Source organism: Melanostigma gelatinosum, assembly GCF_949748355.1.
Source record: "Melanostigma gelatinosum genome assembly, chromosome: 13".
Classification (NCBI taxonomy): Eukaryota; Metazoa; Chordata; class Actinopteri; order Perciformes; family Zoarcidae; genus Melanostigma; species Melanostigma gelatinosum.
Genome location: NC_136646.1, coordinates 13,072,517 through 13,095,349, shown reverse-complemented (window position 1 = coordinate 13,095,349; position 22,833 = coordinate 13,072,517). Strand labels below are relative to the sequence as shown.

The following is a 22,833-nucleotide window of genomic DNA, read 5'->3' as shown; positions in this document are numbered from 1 at the left end:
CTCGCCAACTCAAAAACACTGTACACTTTTGACCCTCTTCCATCATCTGTTTTCACGTTTACACACAGTCACACTCCGACTGAGAGAGAATACAGCAGAGTCTGTCCCACTTGAATTCAGCGTGGTCAGCCGATGTCAGGGTTCTCCACTTGTTGAAACACACGTTTCACTCACTGTACAACATTTTATGTGGAGTTACTTACAGGCAACAGGCCTGGTTCAGATGGAAAAAGTGTTTATTCTGCTCTGAGAGCTTTGTTAGGGTAGAAGAAGAAACAGAGAGCTGACAATGACAGTTAGTGTCAGTTAACTTTGTTCTGTTTTCTGTTATTACCAGCATAACTGTCCTTTTTGTATATCTATATATGTGCTTCCAGGGGAACCCCCATCAGTTAGAGGCGAGTCTGGTTCACTTCCTCTCTCTCTTGTGGTTTACTGCATTGATGAAGTTGCAACCTGCGTTCCAGAAGAGGCAGTACAGCCGCCCAATCCCTGCCGAAGGAGGGGATCGTAAACGAGGTGGAGGAGGGAGAAGTACAGATTCATTGGGTGCTGTTTGGGTGACAATGGGACCTTTGCCTTTCTGTCTGCCTTGTGATGATGTCACATGGGCTCTTTATAGGTACTATGCTTCCCCTGCAGCTTCTTGCCCACTGCTTCTCTCTGCTGACTAACAGATGAATCACAAAAAGTTAGTTCCTAATTACACCATAATCCATCATTGAGATGATAATTCCAGTATGATTCATCCATGCGGAGTAACAGAGGCTTACAGGCACACACACAAGCTGCACATCGCTGAGAAACCTCCTGCGTTACAAGGTTATACATGTCAGCTTGACAAATCACTTCTTTGGGTTTAATGTGGTTAAATAGCTCGTGGAGTCTTTGGATGGAAATTGCATTGTCTGTAATAAGCTAATGACTGACTGTTGTGGGTGGTAGGCATCAGGATGGCCTGTGATGAGGGGAAACCAGATGAGAGGTCTGGATATTTGATTTAACGGAACGCCAGAGAAGCAAGGTGTTTGTTGCTGTACTTCTTCTGTGATACGCTGCAGTTCATCTGGGGCTTCTTCTTGCCTATACAGCCTTGTTATTGTCATGGAGCTCTCTCCACATTCCTGCGAGTGTCTCATGATGCATGAAAGGCCACGGATGTGTGTATTTTCTCCAGGAGGCCTCCCTCTCAAGAGTGAGTTTGTTATCTCTTGTCTGGTCAGGATACAGGGCATGCTGGTGACCTGTATACAGACCTGATATAGATCTGGATTCATAAAAAAAGACTTCCAAAAGGGTTCTTCCTGGAGGGCTGAGGTTCTATCCAGAACCATTTGCTTCTGAGGAACCCGCTTTTGAAGAAAGGGTGCTTCAAGGGTCTGATGCAAGACTAACGGGTCCATTAAGAACCCTTTTCATTCAAAGAACCATTTCTGGAAGAAAGCATGGGTTTTAAGATCCTTCCACTCCAACCCTCCCCAAAACATTCTTTTAACCATGATTGTTGTGGGTCGCGCTACACCACATCAGCCCGGGCCCTTCAGCGGTCTCACAAGGATGAGTTTGAGATTCAACCGTAAAAATATGGAATAATTAACAGCAAAGTGAACACATAATAATGTCCTTACAAGGGCATGAGGGTCTGAACAGAACCTCCAGAGACGGTTCTGGGTGGAACCATTCATTGATGAAATAGGTATAAAACGTAATGTTTAGCTCAAGTCCGCTGAAGGTTCCAGATGAAACCTTTATAAAATGATACCACAAACCCAAAAGGTTCTCCCCATGAACCTTTCATGGTTCCAGTTAGCACCTTCATTTCTAAGAGTGGTTTATAGAAAATGTTTGCAAACATTTGCAAAACACAGATGGTACAGTCATGTTGGACATGATTGTGGCGCACTATGACAGGGGACCTCTGTACCGCAAACATCATTCAAAAATCATTCAAGGAACCATTATGCAATATGTGTTCGAGGTAAAGAGCAGGTTAAGTGTAGCTTTTACTTTCCTGAACAACCCTCTGTCTCATTGGTACTATTCGGCTGATTTTATGAGATGTTCAACCTTCTTTATTGATTACTCCGTCCGGCTGCTCGCAGCAGAGCAGCCTCAATCACAAGTTTCCTGCAAACCCCGATGTATGCCAACATAAAAACTTTCCAAGAGCTCTTTTGTTTTGGATTTATGTGGGATGCGGCACAGCAGCTTACCCAGCATGTAGTAACCAGGCATTATTCCTTCATTGCATGCAGCTCAGTGTGGAGTTTTCCACTGGGAACTTAAATCAGGAGGGATATATGCCGGGGGACTGGGTGTGGGTTTTACCTCCGAGATGTTATTCCCCTTCCATCACATGGCTAGCAACGCAGAGTGACCCAAATGAAAGCAAAACAACAAATGTCTCCTCTGGGCATCAACTCCCCACCTCTTTCTGCTTTTTGTCTCTCCATCTGCCTCTCTCTCACTTTCTGCTTCTCTCACTTCCGCCGGCATGTTACAATAGTTACCCTGTTGATACAGCCGGCAGTGCTGCCATTTTAGAAGTCATTTCCCACATCAGCTGAGAGGAGACTTCCCTTCCTTGGCCCCCCAACCTCCACCTCCCTCCCACCACCTCCCACACTGAGAAACACTCACTTTTTTTGGCAAGAGGATATCAGGCGATACAGTTGGCAAAGTTTAACATTGGAATAAAAGACACTTGTGTGTGTAGGTAAGAGTTTCGGGGTCACTCCGATTGGATGGGAAGCCTCTGCCCCTTGCATTCTTTGCCCCTCATTGGTTTTTGTACGTGTTTCCTGACACACACACACACTAGTCAAGGGGCAAACTGTAGGCTAATTCAGTACTGGGCACTCATGTTACTACCTCCCTTTTGTGCAACAGGGAGAGGGGGCTATGGGATGTGGGCGGAGGATGGCCGGAGGAGGGAGGGGAGAGCAGAGAGGAAAGGCTGGGGCTCTGTGGTGGGGGCGGAGAACAGAAGGAGCTTTGGGACAACAGTGGAAAGTAGGGTTGCGAGTTTGTAGAAAAATAGGAAAGAAGACGAGTGGATCAAAGAGACGTGACAAGGATTAAAGAACGATGTGGTGGAGCAACAAAAGACCGGATTTGTCTCACATGACCTGGACACAAACAGGAGTACAAGAAAGAACAAGTAGAGTTGCACAGAAGACAGAGAACTTGCTTGAACAAGAGGCAGCTAAAGAAGGCTAATAACTGAGGAGGCATGCTCTCACTCACCAAAGGAGGTAGAGAAACACTGAGTCAAACCTAACAGATTGGGAGGAGGAGGAGGAGGGGTCAGTTAGGTAAAAGACAACACAGGAAAGCAGAGAGGCAAAAGATTAACACGAGAGAGAGAGAGAGAGAGAGAGAGAGAGAGAGAGAGAGAACACAGACGGTGTGAGCCGAAGGGAGGACATCTGAAATAGAGGGAGGGTGACAGAAAGCAGATGACGGGTGAGTGTTGTGCAAGCAGAGAGCAAGACGGAAGGTGAGGGGGCCTCCGGGTGAAGTTAGCAGGAGGTGAGAGGCATGATGGGACAGCTCTTACAGTCATTCTTCTCTTTGGTGATCACGCTCTTCTTTTTGGGGAGTCTGCTGACCACTCTCATCTGGTACATGGTCGACAACAAGTAAGTGTGGAGCTACCTCTCCCAACCACACAGCACTTTCTTGAATCCTTTTAGTATTTGGTTGCTGGAGGTGCAGTGGAGACAAGATAAGGAAGCATGCTGTTGTGGGGTTTATCCTGGGTGGAATGATGATATTGGGCAGAAATAGAAGCGTTTTATAGATTTGAATTTTCACTTTGGCTAGTTTTCAAAAGTCAAAAGACACAAAGGATTGAAGATGTAGTTTGTGTGAAATGACTCTGACGTGTATCTGTGGTTCAATGTCATGATTTATCTCACAATGCTAAGAAATCTAAGAGTGACGATACTAGAGAAATTTGGAAAGTTCATTTGAAAGGCGTCACTTCTTCAATATGAAATACCAGACAGGTTCATTTCCCTTTCAAAGGCGACTTTTTTTTTGCAAACATCAATGGCAGACACCCTCACACTGAAACCTAACGATTCTTTGAAATTGACATATGAGAAGCAACCCCACCACCTGAAATGAAACTGGATAATTCCAGAGATTTTATTTCATTAGCTCAGAACCTTTTCTGAAACGTATTAACCGGAAGAGAAGAGGATATACAGAACTACCAGCAACACATAGCCTCCCACAGACCACAGACATTGCAACACACATACACACGTATGTGTGTAAGTGTAGGAGGCACACATCTCCTGCTGAAGCGTAGCTAAGCAGTAAAGGTGAGTGTGTTCAATGGTTTGTCTTTTCCCACTGCTCTCCCCCATGTCAATGGGAAATCTCTGAATGCAGAACTTGGTATGATGATTCTATTTGCTTCAGTGTTTATTGAAGTTAGAATTTATAGAAAACTCCATGTTGAACCACTTGAGCTTATAAATCCCTCTTTGAAGATCAATAAGGTGTTGACTGATGGCGTCATGCAGTGAATATGTACAGTGCCTTGCACAAGTATTCACCCCCCTTGGATGTTTTCCCCTTTTATTGCTTTTATACATGAAATCATGGTCAGTATAATTTGGCTTTTTTGTCAAGAATTTGCAAAAAAAAGCTTCTTTCATGTCAAAGTGAAAACTGATTTTTACAAACTAATGTCAATTGATTAAAAATATAGAGTGTAAAATAAGTGTTTGCATAAGTATTCACCCCCTTTAAAGTGACTGACCTAATTCAACAGAAGTCCAGCTAGTTGATGTGTGTCAAGTGATTGTAGTATAAACACACGTGTGTCTGGGAGGTCCAGTCTCTCTCTGGCGAGAAATAATCACGATGGAACTTCTTAAAGTATTAAAAACATATTTAATGAACAGACAGTTCAATCAAAATTCAGCTGAATGGATAGAGCTCTTTCCCCACGGATGGTTCGGAGGTCTAACAACAATAAAAATACAAAACAGAGTATAAATGCGTGTTATCTCGTGTCCTCTCCCTTCACCCTCACAGATGTTGTTGGCCGCTGCACCCACCAAGGCCAGCTTCCCAGCCTCTTCGTGGGAAGAGGGTTAGGGTGATATATGCAGGTTTAAGCGATACAAGTTATCACTAAAAGAACCATATGATAAATTTGCACCACATTCACCAGTCGAAGCTGTACGGGAGAGTGGCAAAGAGAAAGCCACTGTAGAAAGAATCCGCCCAAAGGAAAGGCATGTGGGAGACTCCACGGTCAACTGGAAGAAGGTTCTTTGGTCTGATGAGACAACCATTGAGCTTTTTGGCCATCAGACTAGACGCTATGTTTGGTGAACACCAAACACTGCACATCACCACAAACGCACCATGTCCACCGTGAAGCATGGTGGTGGCAGCATCGTGCTCTGGGGATGCTTCTCAGCAGCAGGCCTTGGAAGGCTTGTAGAGGTAGAGGGGAACATGAATGCAGAAAGATATCGCCAAATCCTGGAGGATAATCTGACTCAGTCTACAAGAGAACTACGACTTGGGAGAAGATTTATTCTCCAGCAAGACAACGACCCCAAGCATACAGCAAAAGCTCCACAGAAATGGTTCAAAGACCACATGGTGAATGTTCTGGAGTGGAAGTCAAAGCCCAGACCTCAACAGACCTGACAGAGCTTGAGCTGTTTTGAGGAAGAATGGAGAAAGACCTTGGTGTCCAGATGTGCCAGCCTGAGTGAGACACATCCACACACACACTCAGTGCTGTGATTGCAGCCAAAGGTGCATTCACTAAATATTGACCTGAAGGGGGTGAATACGTATGCAATATTTACTTTACCTTATATCATTTTTAATTGACATTATTTTGTAAAAATCTGTTGTTCACTTTGATATTAAAGAGGTTTTTTTTTGGCAAATTCTTGTCAAAAAGGCCAAATTATATTGACCATGATTTCATGTATCAAAAAGCAACAAAAGGATGAAACATCCAAGGGGGGTGAATACTTATGCAAGGCACTGTATATGGAACCAAATGATACATCTTCATTTTAATCTCTGACATCAGCATTTGACTCGCCTGTCCTGTGTCTTTCTCGTTCGTGCCACAGTAATGTGGAACCTCAAAGGCTGTCTCCTCAAAAGAAAAGTACCCCTCAGCCTCCTCCTGGCCTTTGTAAAGGCTGCAGGTGAGAGCAAACACCATCACCAACATGTGTGTTTATGCCTTCATCATATTAAGACATGTAAGCTTAACATGGTTTACACACTTGATTGTGTGTGTGTGTGTCACAGGGAGGTCATCAACAAAGTAATAGAGCGTTACTCTAAAACCTGGAAGAAGCAGGAGGACAATTACCAAAAATTCAGGTAAGACAAAAGGACATTCTTCCAAACTTTTAATTGTTATTTCATTAAATATTTGTCCAACAACAAAACAGGTTGACAGAATTGCAAACGATTGTCCATGCAAGCTGCATCTCCTGTGTCCATATTCGCAGGAATTGTACATGACACATTGTCACGGTTCGGGGATGCATAATGAGTATGATTAAAAAAAGGTATAGTTCCAATGAACAGTATGTTCAGCTGCGCTCTAGAGGTGCACATAAAACAACAAACACTATTTAGCTGCAGCGGTCCAGCTGCTCTCTGATATAATCAAAAGAAGAAATCGAAACAAATATGATGAATCAAATATTTCTGATTTGTCACACATAGCTGAAATTAATGGAAGATCCTATTAAACTGTACTTTAAAGGTATACACAAAAACTAAATCTATGTAGAATGCATTTGCTTTTTGTCTGGTAAGAAAGAAGATCTTTCAAAGACATGGAAGGAGAAGTGGAAATAGAAATGTTGATTAAAGCAGAAGAACATGCAGACCGACGTCTACCACATTGTCTAAATATAACATGTCTTCAGATCATGTGAGTTACAGTAAAACAGAGGGACTTCAACTGTAGGACCCAAAACTGCTTCAACTCAAGTCTTCTTATCGAATTAATATCCTTATAGGAAAGAAGAAACTTCTTCAATTCAATGAGCTGCTACTGAATTTAGCAAGTTATGAATATTCCTGTTCTCGCTCCAGGCCGTTCTGTATGTTATTTAACAAATTCTTTGAGGTTCGTCAGATCTCAGCTGAGCAGCAAGTGCCATGGTTTTGACAAGGCCATCATTACCCAGGCCAACACTCCAGTGGGAGCAAAGCTTGTGTACGACGGAGAAAAGAAGAGGACCCTACAGGTGACCCCGGAGCTTTTCAGCACCTTTGCAAAGGTATGTTGTTTGTCATTCATGAATATATATATATAACACAACATCTGCTGCTTCTGTGGTGTCTTTGATTCCTCAAATGATTTACCACAGACATTATTTCACTGCTTTGCACTTGAAAGTTCTGCCAAAGGTCATGTGTCTACTCACATGTTGGCTCTTTGACACACACAACTGCTGGGTTCTGCACTTTTTTTAAATTTGCCGTGACCAGTAAGCACATTTTGGACCCGGTTCAAAACACCGTAAAGGCACGTACACACAAGAGGCAGTGTTATGAAAATATCAATCTTTTATTGGTACAAATATAAGGTGTAACCAGTGACAGCTGGTTTAGTGGGCAGGAGGAGTTCACAGACCGTGTGCCAAGAAAAGCATCACAAACCACTAAATGAATAGAGTTATCTGGACTTTGACCTCAGCTATATCAAACTCTACATCTCACACAAGACAAAATAGTTTTTGAAGCAAAGCAGGCTAACAGGACTGGGGCAGCAATAAGAGTGCAGGCAGGTGCAGATTCCAGGTAACAGGCTACAGGATACAGGGTATAGGATTCAAAGGTTTGGAGAGCATAACTTGGCGGGGAATGAGTCGAAATGACTTGAGGAATGAGAGAGTGGCAATGGAGGAGTGAGAATTTGGCTGAAGGGGCAAAGAGGCAGAATGGAGAAAAAAGCAGTACTACAATGATCTGGTAAAGTGGAAGTGAGATTTCTTTAATTGTTGAGTCTCAGGAAGTGAGCATCACATCACTGTTTGACCACAGACTTAAAGTATGCCGTGAATCATTTTCATGAAGTTGACTGACAACAACTATGCAAGTTTAAAGCTGCTGGTTGCTAAAATAAGTCAGATTGTATAGAAGTCTATGAGAAAATAACCGAAATTCTCACTTGATTTATTACCTAAGTAAACATTGTAAACTTTAGTTTATGGTGTCGATCACAAGTTTCTAGTCTTCTTCAATACAGCATGACATTCATTTGGTAAATCATGGTCCCATTTAGAGTAAAACAGACCATAAAGCAGGGTATGCTTTAGGGCGTGGCTACCTTGTGATAGACAGGTTGCTACCAAGGTGTCGTCAGGTCTGTGTTTTCAGTTTACAACTATAACCCTTTCACAAAAGTTAAGATTAACATTTTGGTCAATTCCATAGTCCACAAACCAATGGGTAAGGTCATGTGGACCACAACAACTTATAATATACCCTAAGGTTTACCAAGGGCACCCATTTAAACTAATCTCTTGATCTGCAGTCAAGATTATATAAAAATATTTATACCACCTAAGAAGTTTCACTGATAATGCGGCGTGCAGGTTAATAGTTGCCTTCATATTTGCCAAAAGTCAAATTGTATTTCAAATGTAAGGCTGTTTTTATACCTTTTTAGATCCTAAGAGATAATAGAAAGTCCAAGACTCGAATGCGACTCCGGCAGAGAAGGAAGGAGCCTTGATCTTGTACTTTGCAAATTAGTTCCAGCTATAGATTCCCCTCCCCTAAAATTACTCTTTCACACAGTATATCAGTATAATTGTTGTTTTTTGTAACACATTTCCCGTTGGTACTGATTCCAGGAGCATCCGTTCTCAAACAAAATATGGGACACGTGTGCTGTTGTTGGGAACGGTGGGATCCTGACCAACAGCAGCTGTGGAAAGATGATCGATTCAGCTCAGTTTGTTATGAGGTGAGAAAGGTGTCCAGTGTAGTGGACAATCTTCACCAACAGAATTAAACTCACCTCTGTGGGAATTCTATATATAACAATTCCTACATCTTCTTTGTTGCTTGTTCAGGTGCAACCTACCTCCCTTGAATGAAGGCTATGGGAAGGATGTGGGCATCAAGACAGACCTTGTGACAGCAAATCCAAGCATCCTCTTGGAGAAGTGAGCGAAATGATGAATCACTGCCCCTTTAAATGTTCCCTTTTGTCATGTTGCTTGACATCTGCTGTTTATTTTCAGGTATGGGTCTCTGATGGGGCGTCGCCGTCCGTTTGTGGAGAGTCTGCGTAGCTATGGCAATTCCCTGCTGCTCCTTCCCGCCTTCTCCTTCGGCTTCAACACTCCCCTGTGCATGCGGGCCGTCTACAGCATTGAGGACTTTGAAAGCCCCACCCGGCCCGTCTTCTTCAACCCTGAGTACCTCCAGAGTCTGGCCCTCTTCTGGCGCTCCCAAGGCCTAAAAGCACTACGGCCCAGCACCGGGATAATCATGGCTAGCCTGGCACTGGAACACTGTGCCAATGTGCATCTGTATGGGTTCTGGCCCTTCAGCAATCACCCACATGGACTCCACGCCCTGACTAACCACTACTACGATGACAGACAAACTAAAAAGAAATTCCACGCCATGCCGGCTGAGTTTGAACTCTTGTTGCAGCTGCACAGTCAGGGGGTTCTCAGGCTTCACCTGGGAGATTTTCGATCAGGTGAAAAGTAATTCCCAGACCGCGGGGCAGCTGAAGGGCTGGAGCAAAGTGCCTTGTTTGTAGCCAAGTCACTCATGAAGTCTTTCATATCATTCTGAATGAATGGACAGATCTTTTTTGGCTGATGACATGTGTCCAACCAAGGTGGATGCTTGGACCTACAGTGAATGCTGGAGTTGGCCCATAGTTGGCCCATAAGCAGCAAAGACATTTGCACTAAAATCAAAATGCAACAATTATAAGGCTGTAGACATTATAGTGTTGCAATGGATCTAAACTGTATTTATTAACACAAATGTTCCAGCTGGAGTCTGGAGAGATTTATCTTGATTTAAATGGGAATCCTTTGTGGGCGTCGACGTCGTGCCTTCTTTTGGATCAAACTGAATGTATTTTGAGGAAAATAGAATACCTCCTTTACATGAATATTGTCAGACTAAAACACTAACATTTATTGAAAACAGCCGCACAATGAATGTAAAGATTATTTTGACATGTATTTGTTAAAAAGCGCACCACACATTTAACCACTTAGGAAAATATTCTAACTCTGGAGGTTAAACGTGTGGTACTCACACAATTGTTGTAAAAGGATGATATCTGGAAACTAGTTCTCTCTTCACGTCAGTGACAACTGGATGTGATACAGACATGAGGTAAACCTCACATATTGGTACAATGGACACGAACTATTTTTAAGTTCACGTAAACGCTAAATCAATGACTGACTACAATGTAAGGTGATGTAATGATTAGGAATTGTGCACTTTGGGTGATCGTTTCAACCTTTGGTTTGGAAGTAACATTAGCATCAAGACTTGGGTGGCTCCTGTGTAACTGATCACTGCTTTTCATGCTGATACTTAGTCTTAACAGGGTTTTTTTGTGACCCAGAATATTAATGTACAAGCTGTAAATTGTCAAACTTGAGAACTCTTGAGCCAGTTTTAGAATCATGTGATTTTTTTTCATTTAGTTTTCCTAAACATCGAGGTGAGAAAATTAAGTCAAAGTGAATCAGAAAATAAATATCTATCACAAAAAATGGTTCTTTTTGTTTTTTAACAAAAGCTTCTCCTCAGACAACATCAACTTACATGATTTTGTGTATTTTAGCCACAAAGTGTCCCAAAACCTACCAAGATGTATCATTAAAGTGCAGTATGGCTGGACCACTGCTTATTAGCTTTTACATGTATTCCTCCATTGATTCTCTTTTTTTTAGACCTTACATAGCTCGCAAAAGACATATGGCGGTGTAGTGCATTTGCAAATACATGAATCTATAATATTTCAGTTTTTTTTATTAAGCCTAATATTTTTCCATATTTGATGCAGCAGGCACATCAGCGGCCTATTCATTTCTGCACTTCACTAAGTTTCTTTTGTGTGTCCTGCTGCATGGCATCCCACAGTTACGGACCAAAGATACAAACATCTGGATGATGCTTTTACGGGGAGACAAAAGAGAACAGGGCAACACAAATATATTACCTTGCCACGGGGTAACTCTGTTGACCTGGATAGCTGACATCCCTTCTTTCCCCTAAAAGAGAAGAACGTCTGAGTCACATAACCTAGAATAGTTTGGGAAATGTGAGGCCAAGCTGCCAGTCAGACTCTGGGCATATCGCCTCAAAATGCCCCTTCCTCACTCGTTAGGTGCTCCCTCCTTTGACAGGAAGTCGCCCTCTAGTGACTCCTGCTGGCTCTAACTGCAAAGCATCACCAGCCACCTGTCATCCATTGCACTGCAGTTTTTGTCTTTCTCTACAACAAAACACAGGCTGGCTGTCAATCAGAAAGACTGTCACGACTCTGGGTTTTCTCCGTGTTTTCCCTATGTCTTTCCCTCTTTCTGTCTGTTTTGTCTGTCTCCCTGTGTGTGCGTGTGTGTGTGAGTGCCAGTGGCTGTGGGCGTGGCAGCTTTCCCCCTCCATCCTGCTCCTGCTGGCTGATTGAGCACACCTGCATCGCATCACTCATCAGGCTCTGATATCAAGAAACAGAGATCCAAAATCCACTTATCCAAAATATACACAGTGCCAAAATATAAACTAGGTTAAAGGTACGGATCATACGTACAGGAAAGTGGTTTCATTCAAAATGTTCAATGATTATGTCCATGATGATGCATGTAATATTGCATATGTGGTGGGGAATGCTCCCCAGTGAATGAAGCATTGGGTGTATTGTTGTGAACGCAGCCTTCATGCTGGCTCCGCCCCCAACCAATTCCCTAATCAGGTCCAGCTTCTTAAAGGCCTATGTTGGCGTGGTGATTTCAATGCACATAACAGTCTAAATATAAATACCTTGTTTTTATTATGCGTCTCTAGAGCATATTCACAGTTCACTGCAATACGTGGTTGTGTTTTGTGCTCTCTGTTTGCAAACATTAAATTGACTTTTTGAAACTTTGATCATTCATCAAGACTCTGTTTTTATGTTAAACACTTTGGATAAAACCAACTTCACTCCTGAACTTTTGAAGGAAATATTCCACAACAAGTTAGCAGGAGAGGAGAGGCATGAGGGGACAGCTCTTGAAGTCACTCTTCTCTTTGATCACTCTCTTCTTTTTGGAGAACCTGCTGAACACTCATCTGGTACATGTTCAACAATAAGAGTGTAATTACCTTTCCACCTGTAGAACACACACGCACACACACACACACACACACACACACACACACACACACACACACACACACACACACACACACACACACATACATTTTGAGTGCTGGATGTGTGTTCGTGGAGGCAAAAGATAAAGAGGCATGCTGGGGTTTTACAAGACTCGAAGAAAAGAGTGAAGCAGTTGAAGTTATAAGGGACAAAATATATGTATTTTGCAGTGTGTCCTCTTATTTCATGTTCTTTGTCAAGAGACACGAATTGGCCAATAATCTGATTACAATAAGATTTATGTCTGTATTGCCTCTGGCATCAGTATTTTACTCACCTGTCCTGTTTCGGGATTTCACAGACCGCCTCCTCACAAGCAGAGACCCTTGGAACGGTGACCTCTGTAAAGGCTGCAGGTGCGAGCAAACATGTCACTGCTTCTCCTTAAGGGATTGTTTTGTTTATCACTTCATCAGATCATGTCGTGTCTGTGCTACAGGGCTACAGGACAAACCTGACTGGATATTTGGATGTGTTTTTTTCACAGGAAGGTCTTTAACAAAGTTAAAAAGCGTTACTCTCAAACCTGGAATAAGCAGGAGGAATAGGGTAAGTTATTTTGAAATGATTCTGTTATTATGTAACATTTTGACTTTCTATCTCAGAATTATGACTTTCTATCATAGTTATGACTTTTTATCTCATAACTTCGACTTTCTATCTCATGATTTCGACTATGGGGATATTATTATTATCAAGTCTAACTTTTTTTTGTTGCTGGTGGATTCGCGGGCCACATAAAATGACGTGGCGGGCCGGATTTGGCCCGCGGGCCGGGAGTTTGACACCCCTGCCTTAGACCTTATAAAACATGGACGAGGTCTCCGTGACGTCACCCAGAGGTTTCTCAAGAACCGTGGTGAAGCTCAAAGTGGGCGGCGCCGGCCGGCGCCATCTTGGCGGTGACGTCACAGCCTAACTCTAACATATATCAAAGTGGGAGGAGCTGAGGCGGCCCGGTGACGCAGCAGAGCAGACAGCTAGCGACCAGTCTGTTTATAAGAAGAGGAGGAAGTTGTCGTGACGTCACCTTTTTTTTCTTCAGTTTTTAAGCCTCGAGTTCGGCGTTTTGGCCGTCGCCATCTTGTTTTTTTTAGCAAACAGGGAACAGAAGTGACCATATTTGGACGGAGGAGTGACGCAAAGTTGTCATGAAGGAGGATGTTAGCCACAGAGAACCAGACTGTAAACATATTTATTTCTGCTGTAAAGTTGTTCATTTTAACATAGAGGTCTATGGGGATTGACTCGCTTTTTGGGGCCTCAAGTGGCCGTTTTAGGAATTGCAGTTTCTGTAACTTCCTCTTTGGCTTCACTTCTCAGTTGCAGGTTGCTGCTTGGGGTCGCAACATTTAAAAGGTATTTCAGTCTGGAGCAACATTGCCGTCCATAGAGCAACGCTGCTAACATGACCTGAAATAGAGTCTGTAGAGATATCAGTTTGTTTTGTTTTGCACAATAAATAAATATCAGTGATTTGTAGCATCCGTTGTCTCTTTTTTTTTACCTTTTTCTCCAGTGTTGATGTTCCTACTTTAGTTTAAGTTTTAAACCCACAAGATAAACTTCTTCTTGGTTTGTTTTATTTCCTCTCTCGTTTTCTTAATCTAAATTAATTTAAAACGTAAGAGTTTGTGAATATAAATGTAGTTAACTTCCACCATTGGTCTTCGTCAGGAGGTCGTGACAGCTCGATGGATGTACAGCAGCTTTACTGTCCTTCGTTCACTATTTCATCTTCAGAAACGAGTAACTAGTAACACTGAACATCCAGAATATAATTAAAATTTGAACAACACATTTCAGAAGTGTGTCTGAGAGAGATGACCAGCCCTCCCTTTAGTGTCGGGTGGATATTTGGGGCTGTAGTGCATATGCTCTGCATGACTGATGGATTTTTAAATGGCTTCTCTTTGATCTCATGTGTTGTTATCTCAACCTGATTTGAATTTATTTATTTATGTAATGAGCTGAAGGGATTCTGTGGAGCTCAGTCACCAGAAGTCAGTTTAACAGAGAACAGATCACCAGCTGTCTTTGGCTGGTGTAAATCTTTAAGATGTAAATGAATGGTGTTGAATGAAGTTCCATGTGTGACACTCGTCAACCACAGGTGTGACTGTGACGGCAGGGTTGTCTCAGTCCGGTCAGTATTTCCAGAGGCTGATGGTCCAGACTCCAGACCAACATCTTCAGAGCCGCAGCTCCAGAAGAAAGATGACAAATAGTTGAAATCAGAATCAGAATCAGAACCATTTATTGCCAAGCAAGTTTTCACCTGCAAGGAATTTGTCGTGGCGGAAGGTGCATAACATTCAACAATAAACAATAACATTTAACTGTCAAAATTACATAAACTATCAAATGACACTTAACTATCAAATAACATTGAACTTTGGCGTGAGGTCTTGGTTCTGATGGACCGCAGCCTCCTGCCAGATGGAAGGGGCACAAATAGATCATGTCCAGGGTGGGAGGGGTCGGCAACAATCTTTCGTGCTCGCTTCAGGGTCCTTGAAGCGAACAAGTCTTGGAGGGAATGCAGATTGCAGCCAATCACCTTCTCGGCAGAGCGAATGATGCGCTGCAGTCTGCCCTTGTCCTTGGCTGTGGCTGCAGCGTACCAGACCGTGATGGAGGAGCAGAGGATGGACTCAATGATGGCTGTGTAGAAATGCACCAACATTGTCTTTGGCAGGTTGAATTTCTTCAGCTGCCTCAGGAAGTACATCCTCTGCTGAGCCTTCTTGGTGATGGAGCTGATGTTCAGCTCCCACTTGAGGTCCTGGGATATGATGGGGCCCAGGAAGTGGAAGGACTCCACCACGTCGACGGGGGAGCCACACAGGGTGATAGGGGCTGGTGGGGCTACGTTCTTCCTGAAATCCACAACCATCTCCACTGTCTTTAGAGCGTTGAGCTCTAGGTTGTTCGGACCGCACCAGGTCACCAGATGGTCAGTCTCCCACCTGTAGGCGGACTCATCCCCACCAGAGATGAGTCCAATGAGGGTGGTGTCATCCGCGAACTTCAGGAGCTTGATGGACTGGTGACTGGAGGTGCAGCTGTTGGTGTACAGGGATAGCTGAATAGTTTCATCTTACGAGGAGTCAAAGAGTTCCTGGTTGGCTGTTGGTTATTTATCGTTGGCGGTGGGGCTGTTGCTGTTACTTCAAGTCGAAGTGGTGAAACATGACTCCTATACATTCAGAAAGATTGGTGACAAGGTTTGACTTGAAGAAAAGCTGAATCAAAGGGTATTTGTTGCACCTTTCCACATTTCAACTGTTATTTATTGTTGTGAGCTCCACTAAAAACCTTATCCATATTTAAAAGCTTATAAGATTTAGGGGCCAAATAAATGGAAGTAAAAATGGTATAAAACATTGATTTTAGCCTGGGCCTGAAAAGGTTAACAGTAAATCTGTGTTGGCGTATTAGTTTTTTATTTTTACCGTTTGTTGCAGCTGAGCTCAAGTTCTTTCAACTCAAAGGCTGGATGATTAAATATGAAGTCCTCTCTGTTGCTGCTGTTTACTGGTGTGTTGAGGTAATAAGTAGTAAATGTGACTCATCAGAGAAAACATTTAGAAAAGAACGAATTCATCAGAATCATAAAATCATACAAAGTATTTCATAAAAGGTCGTGAATCTTTCTGTCGAAGATGAAGAGGTTGTTCTACTCTTCTACTCGGTGTGACTGACAGGAGAGATGATCAGAGCCTCATGATCCTCAAACAGGACATGAACTCATGTACATTTGAGTCACTTTATGGCTCTAAAATCATTGAACGATCATAAACAGCTGTTCGATGTTGTTTATTGGTTTAGCTTCTGATAACATTCACTAGTTTACAGATACACAAACTCTACTGACCGACAACCAGCCGATAGTTTTACATTCGGTTTTAATAAATCACCACAATGTGAGGAAAAGCACACAAGACAGCATCCAATTCATAAAATGACAGAATCCAGCTTTGTAGACACACAACAGTCACAGTTCTGAATTTACCCTCCTGGACTGGTCATGACTTTTACAAAAGTTTTGCCTTTTTACAACATTTTTATAAAGATTTGAAAGGTTTGAAGGCCGTGATTGTACTTTTAATAGAAAACTAAGTTTGATCAGAGCGGATCAATTATCTCAGATTATTTGAAACAGTAAGAAGTAAAAATATGTACCTCTGAGATGTAGTGAAGTAAAAAGTGGCATAAAGTGTAAATACACAAGTAAATCCCCTCATAATGTTACTTCAATACAATACTTGATTAAATGTGAAATAAGAAGACAAATCCAGTTTAAACTTTATGAGTTTTTATTGTGTTGATCAGCAGAGAGGAGGACTTTATGAAATACTAATAACACGATACACAACCTTTCTTCTCTGGTCACAGAAGATGAATGTTTCATGATCACAGTTTGTTGATTCATTTTCTACAAATATGAATAAATAATTCATCTTTTATTGACCCCTAAAAACACACAAGACAGAGATCTCTTGATTCTTTTCATTCAAAAATGATGAAAACTAAAACCCATGAACACCTTTTATTAAAATATAAAATAAGTGGTTCATGACTTCATCCAATAATGTGTTCCAGTAATCATAAGTTATTATATTTACAATAATCAGACATTAAACATTTACATTTGGCACCCAGATATTTAAGGAATGTTTAAATGCTTCTTATTCCTGAGTACATTGTTTTTGATGATTCAACAGTCTTGAAGGCAGGTTATGCAGTTATTATTATGAATTAGACGACATTAGATAATATCAATCAGTGGCTTCATGTCTGTGTGTTGGAGTAGAAAAACATTTACAGACAAATAGAAAAAAACTCATTGATCAGAATCTGAAGAATCAATGTTTACACCGTAAATCACCAACAATATAGATTTGTTACATTAAATGAAAGAGTCTCTCTGTAGAACATCAAGTGTTTGTTCTACTCAGTGTGATTGACAGGAGAGATGATCAGAGGAGCAGAGTTGTCACCAGCAGCATTAAGACATGGACTAAAGAATGGGAAGAGTTTCTCCGTGAAGCAGCAGCCAGTAAAGGAGTAGATAAGAGCTGCAGCATCAACGTCATAGAAGGAGACCAGACCCTCCTCATAATCCACGAACACCCCCACCTTCTGAGGCCGAGACTTCAGAGAGAGAAGAACTGTAGGATCAGTAAAAGCAAAGTACTCATTTTTAATCCTCAACCCCATCCTCCAGTAACCATCCTCAGGAGTCAGTGTGATGAATCCCTTCCTCTTGATCGACTCTCTGACCACTCCTAAAGTCCACTTAGGCTTCCCTTTAACCTGAACCTCGTAGTAAAATCTTCCTGAAGAGAAACTCTGCTTTGCTAAAACAGTAGTACAAGAATCAAATCTCTCTGGATTGTTTGGGAGATTCTTCTTTTTATTACCACATTTAACTTGTTTTCCATCATCAGACAGGATGAGGTTGGGATATGCTGTATCAGGATCAAGTGTCACATCCACTGCAGACTGCTGGACCCTCTTCAGCTCGGCCTCAGCGAGCAGCTTCTTCATCTGTTTACTGAGCGTCTCCTCCAGCTGACTCACAGCTCTCCTCACAGTCCCCTCATGTGGTGGACTGACTCTGACTCCCGTCCAGTTCTTGGTGGGTGGAGCAGTGTTCAGGGTCCTGAAGCTCTGGAGGAGGTGGAGGTGGTCTTCAGAGCGTGAGAGCTGCTCCACCTCAGTGCTTCTCTTCTTCAGTTCAGAGATTTCCTGTTCCAGCTCTTTGATGAAGCCTTCAGCCTGTTTCTCTGTCTTTCTCTGCTTCTCTTTGATCGTGCTGATGAGCTCGGCCTGGCTTCTCTCAACAGACTCCTTCAGAGCGGTGAAGACCTGAACACCATCTGCTATCTCTCTGTCGGCATCTTCCTCACTGAGCTCCACTGAGTGTTTCATCTCCTGAATCTTCAGTCGTCTCTTCTGGATCATCTGCTGGATTTCAGCCTCAGTCTTCCCCAGCTCGGCCTTCTTTCCTTCATATTCTTCTTTCAGAGGAACAACATCATGTGCCTTGTGGTCTAAAACAGTGCAGAGCATGCAGACACACATCCGGTCGGTCTTACAGAACAGCACCAGCAGTTTATCGTGCTTCGTACACATCCTGCCTTCCAGGTTCTCCACAGGGTCGATCAGCTGATGTCTTTTCAGAACTGACGTTGTCAGATGAGGCTCCAGGTGAGTCTCACAGTAGGAGACCAGACACACCAGGCAGGACTTCAGGGCCTTCAGTTTGGTTCCAGTGCAGACGTCACAGGGAACTTCTCCTGGTTTGGCAGCTTGTTGCTCTGAGCTGCTGCTGCTGGCTTTCTGTTGAGCTGACTGTCTGAACTGAGCAGCCATCTCAGAGATGAAAGTATTGACCCGCAGCTCAGGTCTGGTGTTAAAAACCTCTTTACAGTTTGGACACTGAGACTGGACATTAACGTTCCAGTGTTGAGTGATGCAGGTTTTACAGAAGTTGTGTCCACATGATGTGGTGACTGGATCAGTGAACACATCCAGACAGATGGAGCACAGAAACTGATCTTCAGTCAGCAGACAGCTGGCAGCAGACATATCTACACTCTGAGGACAAGAACAAATGAAAAAACAAAACTGTTATTACATCTTCAGCAACAGAGTGTGTCAGGTATTGTTTTCACATTGTGGGTCTCTGTGTGTGTCATCATGGTAAAATGTGCCCTGGAGACGCCTCCTGTTGAGGAACTATTACAGAAGAGGGTTCGAGTACTTTAGAGAGGTGCTCACTAAATAGAATTGAAATGTCTGTGGACAGATTTCGTCACCGTGACAGCGTCACAACCATCAAGATGCACTCAGTAAACTATAAAGGTCTGTTAACAGAAAGGTGAGTTTGAAGATGGGTGTGGTCCGAGCAAAGGCGTCTGACGTAAAGGAAGTAGGACACACAGTTTACACCTCAGGCCTGAAGATGGTCTCTAGTTTGATTATTTCTTTAATAAAATCAAGTTATGATCAGTGGAATATAAGGAGGGTCATCCTGAATGCAGTTTCTGGATCAGTCTGTCTTTTCTTCCTCTGTGGTTTTGCAGCGTTTTTCAAGGTTGCCTATGTCTGATCCCTGACTATTAGCTGCTGTTACTGTAGTTATTTAGACAATAGTAAAAATAATAAAACATGATAAACTTACTGTTGGTTTAAGTGTTACAGTGATTACATCACAGGCCCTCTGGTTCTTGTTAATATCACAATGTTGTCTCATTGAATGAACACGTGCAATGAAACTGCGCAGCAAAACGTCAGCTTGTTCCATTCTCCAACTTTAATAATGAATAGTGAGGAAAGGAAGTCGAGAGCCGGAAACAGAGACAGCTCGCCTTCAAAGTAAAAGTTGAGCGCTTTCAAACGTGTTTGCTCCAGAGACCAATTTATGGAAAGCTAAATTAAATAAACAAATATAAATAATGAACATAATAAATGACTGTTATAAAGTCATACTTCTGCCACTTTAATGTGAATAAACTGCCAATGGGCACAAACACTGAATTATTTGCATGTAATGAATCATTATATCTTCAATTTATTAATTTAATTAAAGGCTTCTTAAAGTATTATTGCACGTGTTCATTCAATGAGACAACACAGGCAAAGAGTTAACCGCGTTCAGGCAGCATCGCTGCTGAAGAAGGAACTCACATGTAGCAGAACACATTTACATGAACACAAGAAGACCAATGAGATCATTAATACTCATAAACTGACTGAACAATGAACAATGAACATGGATTGTACTTCATGCACGGACCGAGTAGAGCTGAAGTGTTTGAGTTGATGGTTGTTGAAACACAGTAAATATTATCAGCTGAACTTCCTCACAAACACAGACAGCAGGAACTACAGAGAAGTTTGGAGGAAAGGCTTTACAGTTCAAGGATGTTTACCAAAGTATAGAACAGTTATGTGAGTTGTAAAACATCAATGTTGTTCCTCTATAACCAATAAATACATCCACACATTACATCAGATGCTGTTCTCTGTGTTTCGACAATCCAAAGAGAGTAAGGCAAGGCAAGTTTATTTGTACAGCACATTTCAACAACAAGGTAATTCAAAGTGCTTCACATAAAAGCATCAAAACATAAGGCAAAAGAAAAGGAGATTTCAATAACAATTAAAAAACAGTGTAAGAAATAAAATTCAGTAGTAAAATGCAGAAATGCAGGAAATTGATTAATATATGAATTGAATGTGGTTCAATTAAAGGCAGCAGCAAACAGAAAAGTCTTCAATCTTGATTTAAATGAGCTGAGGGTCTCAGCAGACCTGCAGCTTTCTGGGACTTTGTTCCAGATATGTGGAGCAGAAAAACTGAACGCTGCTTCTCCATGTTTAGTTCTGACTCTGGGAACAGAAAGTAGACCGGTCCCAGACGACCTGAGGGGTCGGGATGGTTCATAAGGTAGCAGCAGATCAGAGATGTATTTTGGTCCCAAACCATTCAGTGCTTTGTAAACCAACAGCAGGATTTTAAAGTCAATTCTTTGTTGGACAGGAAGCCAGTGCAAAGACCTCAGAACTGGAGTGATGTGGTCCACCCTCCTGGTCTTAGTGAGGACTCGAGCTGCAGCTTTCTGACGGATTTTTTACAGAGACCTGTAAACACACCGTTACAGTAGTCCAGTCTGCTGAAGATAAATGCGTGGACAAGTTTTTCCAAATCCTGTTGAGACATAATTCCTCTAATCCTTGATGTATTCTTCAGGTGATAGTAGGCTGATTTTGTAATTGTCTTGATATGGCTGTTCAGGTTGAGGTCTGAATCCATAACTACACCTAGATTTCTGGCTTGGTTTGTGGGTTTTAACATCAGTGACTGAAGCTGAGCGGTGATTTTCAATTGTTCGTCCTTGGTACCAAAAACAATTACTTCTGTTTTATCTTTGTTTAATTGAAGAACATTCTGGCACATCCAGTTGTTGATTTGTTCAATGCAGTTACCCAGCCCTTGTATGGGATTATAGTCCCCTGGTGACATAGTTATGTCGATTTGTGTGTTATATAATTATGCATAATTATGATAACACACTTTGTTGTTTTCCATAATCTGAGCTAGTGGAAGCATGTAGATGTTGAGATGAGTAACAGCTAGGCTAGTTAGCTGCTAGGCTAGTTAGCTGCTAGGCTAGTTAGCTGCTAGGCTAGTTAGCTGCTAGGCTAGTTAGCTGCTAGGCTAGTTAGCTGCTAGGCTAGTTAGCTTCCAGCAGGCCTAGTTTATCTGCTATTTTGTTCTTTGTTCTGGATCCTGGTTTGAACTCACTTTTGCCCAAACATGAAGTTTCTCTGTAGAACAGTTTACTCACCAGTTTGTCAGAGACTCTGCTGGATTCACTTGAATGTTTCTTCAGACAGAAACGGAGAGACTTGTCTCGACTGCAGCTCTGCTGTCAATCAGACTAACTTTCACTTCAGGAGAAGTGAGTCTGCAGCTCCTCTTTCACAGTTGCTCCTCCTCTCAGTGAAGCTCTGTGAAGGAGCTTTTATTCCCTCATTGTGAAATTTTATGAGGAGAAAAGTCATTTTTTAATGAGAATAATGTTTCTGATTGGACCACAGCAGCAGATCAATGGGCTTCTCTGAGTCTCCCTTTTAGTTAAAGTACAATACTTTTTAAATAAACGTAATTTTAACTGAAAGTCACTGATTTTAGACTGAGCTCATCAGTGACATTAGACAGAGTACTTGTATCTGTTAGACTCAGATGTATTTGTGCTCATTCATGTGATCTGCTTCAGCATCAGACTGTAGTTATTTATTAAGAGCATTTCCTCATATGTTCACAGGCTGCAGCTTGTTATGAACTCCACTAGAGGGCGTCCTCAGACATCATTTATTCTCTACTAACTAGTAGCACTGGTTTAGTGTTCACATCAGCTGCCCTAACTCAACTCAAACCTTAAATATCACCACATTATTTTACATAACCAACTCTCTCACATGTGATGGGGTGTTGGAGCTCGTCAGCTCAAGTCAGTCTGAGAACAGCTGATGGTGTTTTTAATCACATGATTTGGTGTCATGAGAAACACCATCAGCTGTTTATTCAGCTGTGATATCAAATATAACAAAGTAACTGAATCAGACACATTGTGACTTTATTTATCTGTTTTTCCATTTAAAAAGAAAAATAAATAAAAGGAAATAAATGTTGTCTTATTCATAAACTGCTCTTCAGTAATTTGTGTCAGTATGCAACACTTCTTATAATCACCAAATATAAAATATGATTTTGGAACATTTAAGTAACATGCAAATACTTCATTTTTAACAGTCTTGATGGAAGGTCATGAAGTTATTAGAATACATGAGACTAATAGTTAATATCAATCAGTGCAGTAAAATTGGTGTTT

At 42.0% G+C, this 22,833-nt stretch overlaps 2 protein-coding genes across 3 annotated transcripts; one reads left to right on the top strand and one right to left on the bottom strand.

The window, feature by feature from the left end:
• The first annotated feature begins 2,991 nt into the window (after window positions 1-2,991).
• LOC306787081 (alpha-2,8-sialyltransferase 8F-like) lies at window positions 2,992-10,772 on the top strand. Of its 2 annotated transcripts, none has more exons than XM_079282100.1 (7): window positions 2,992-3,641; window positions 6,120-6,197; window positions 6,304-6,378; window positions 7,148-7,292; window positions 8,874-8,986; window positions 9,096-9,188; window positions 9,267-10,772. In XM_079282100.1, exons 1-7 carry the CDS (start codon window positions 3,541-3,543, stop codon window positions 9,742-9,744), a joined length of 1,083 nt encoding a protein of 360 aa, XP_079138226.1. In that variant the 5' UTR covers window positions 2,992-3,540; the 3' UTR covers window positions 9,745-10,772. The 2 variants fall into 2 exon arrangements, with proteins under 2 accessions (XP_079138226.1, XP_079138225.1); XM_079282099.1 differs by having other exon boundaries at window positions 7,139-7,292.
• A 6,129-nt stretch (window positions 10,773-16,901) lies between these two features.
• LOC306786856 (E3 ubiquitin-protein ligase TRIM21-like) lies at window positions 16,902-19,021 on the bottom strand (the record flags this gene model as incomplete). The annotated part of the gene is made up of 1 exon (XM_079281751.1): window positions 16,902-19,021. One exon carries the CDS (start codon window positions 19,019-19,021, stop codon window positions 17,378-17,380), a length of 1,644 nt encoding a protein of 547 aa, XP_079137877.1. The 3' UTR covers window positions 16,902-17,377.
• Window positions 19,022-22,833: the final 3,812 nt, after the last annotated feature.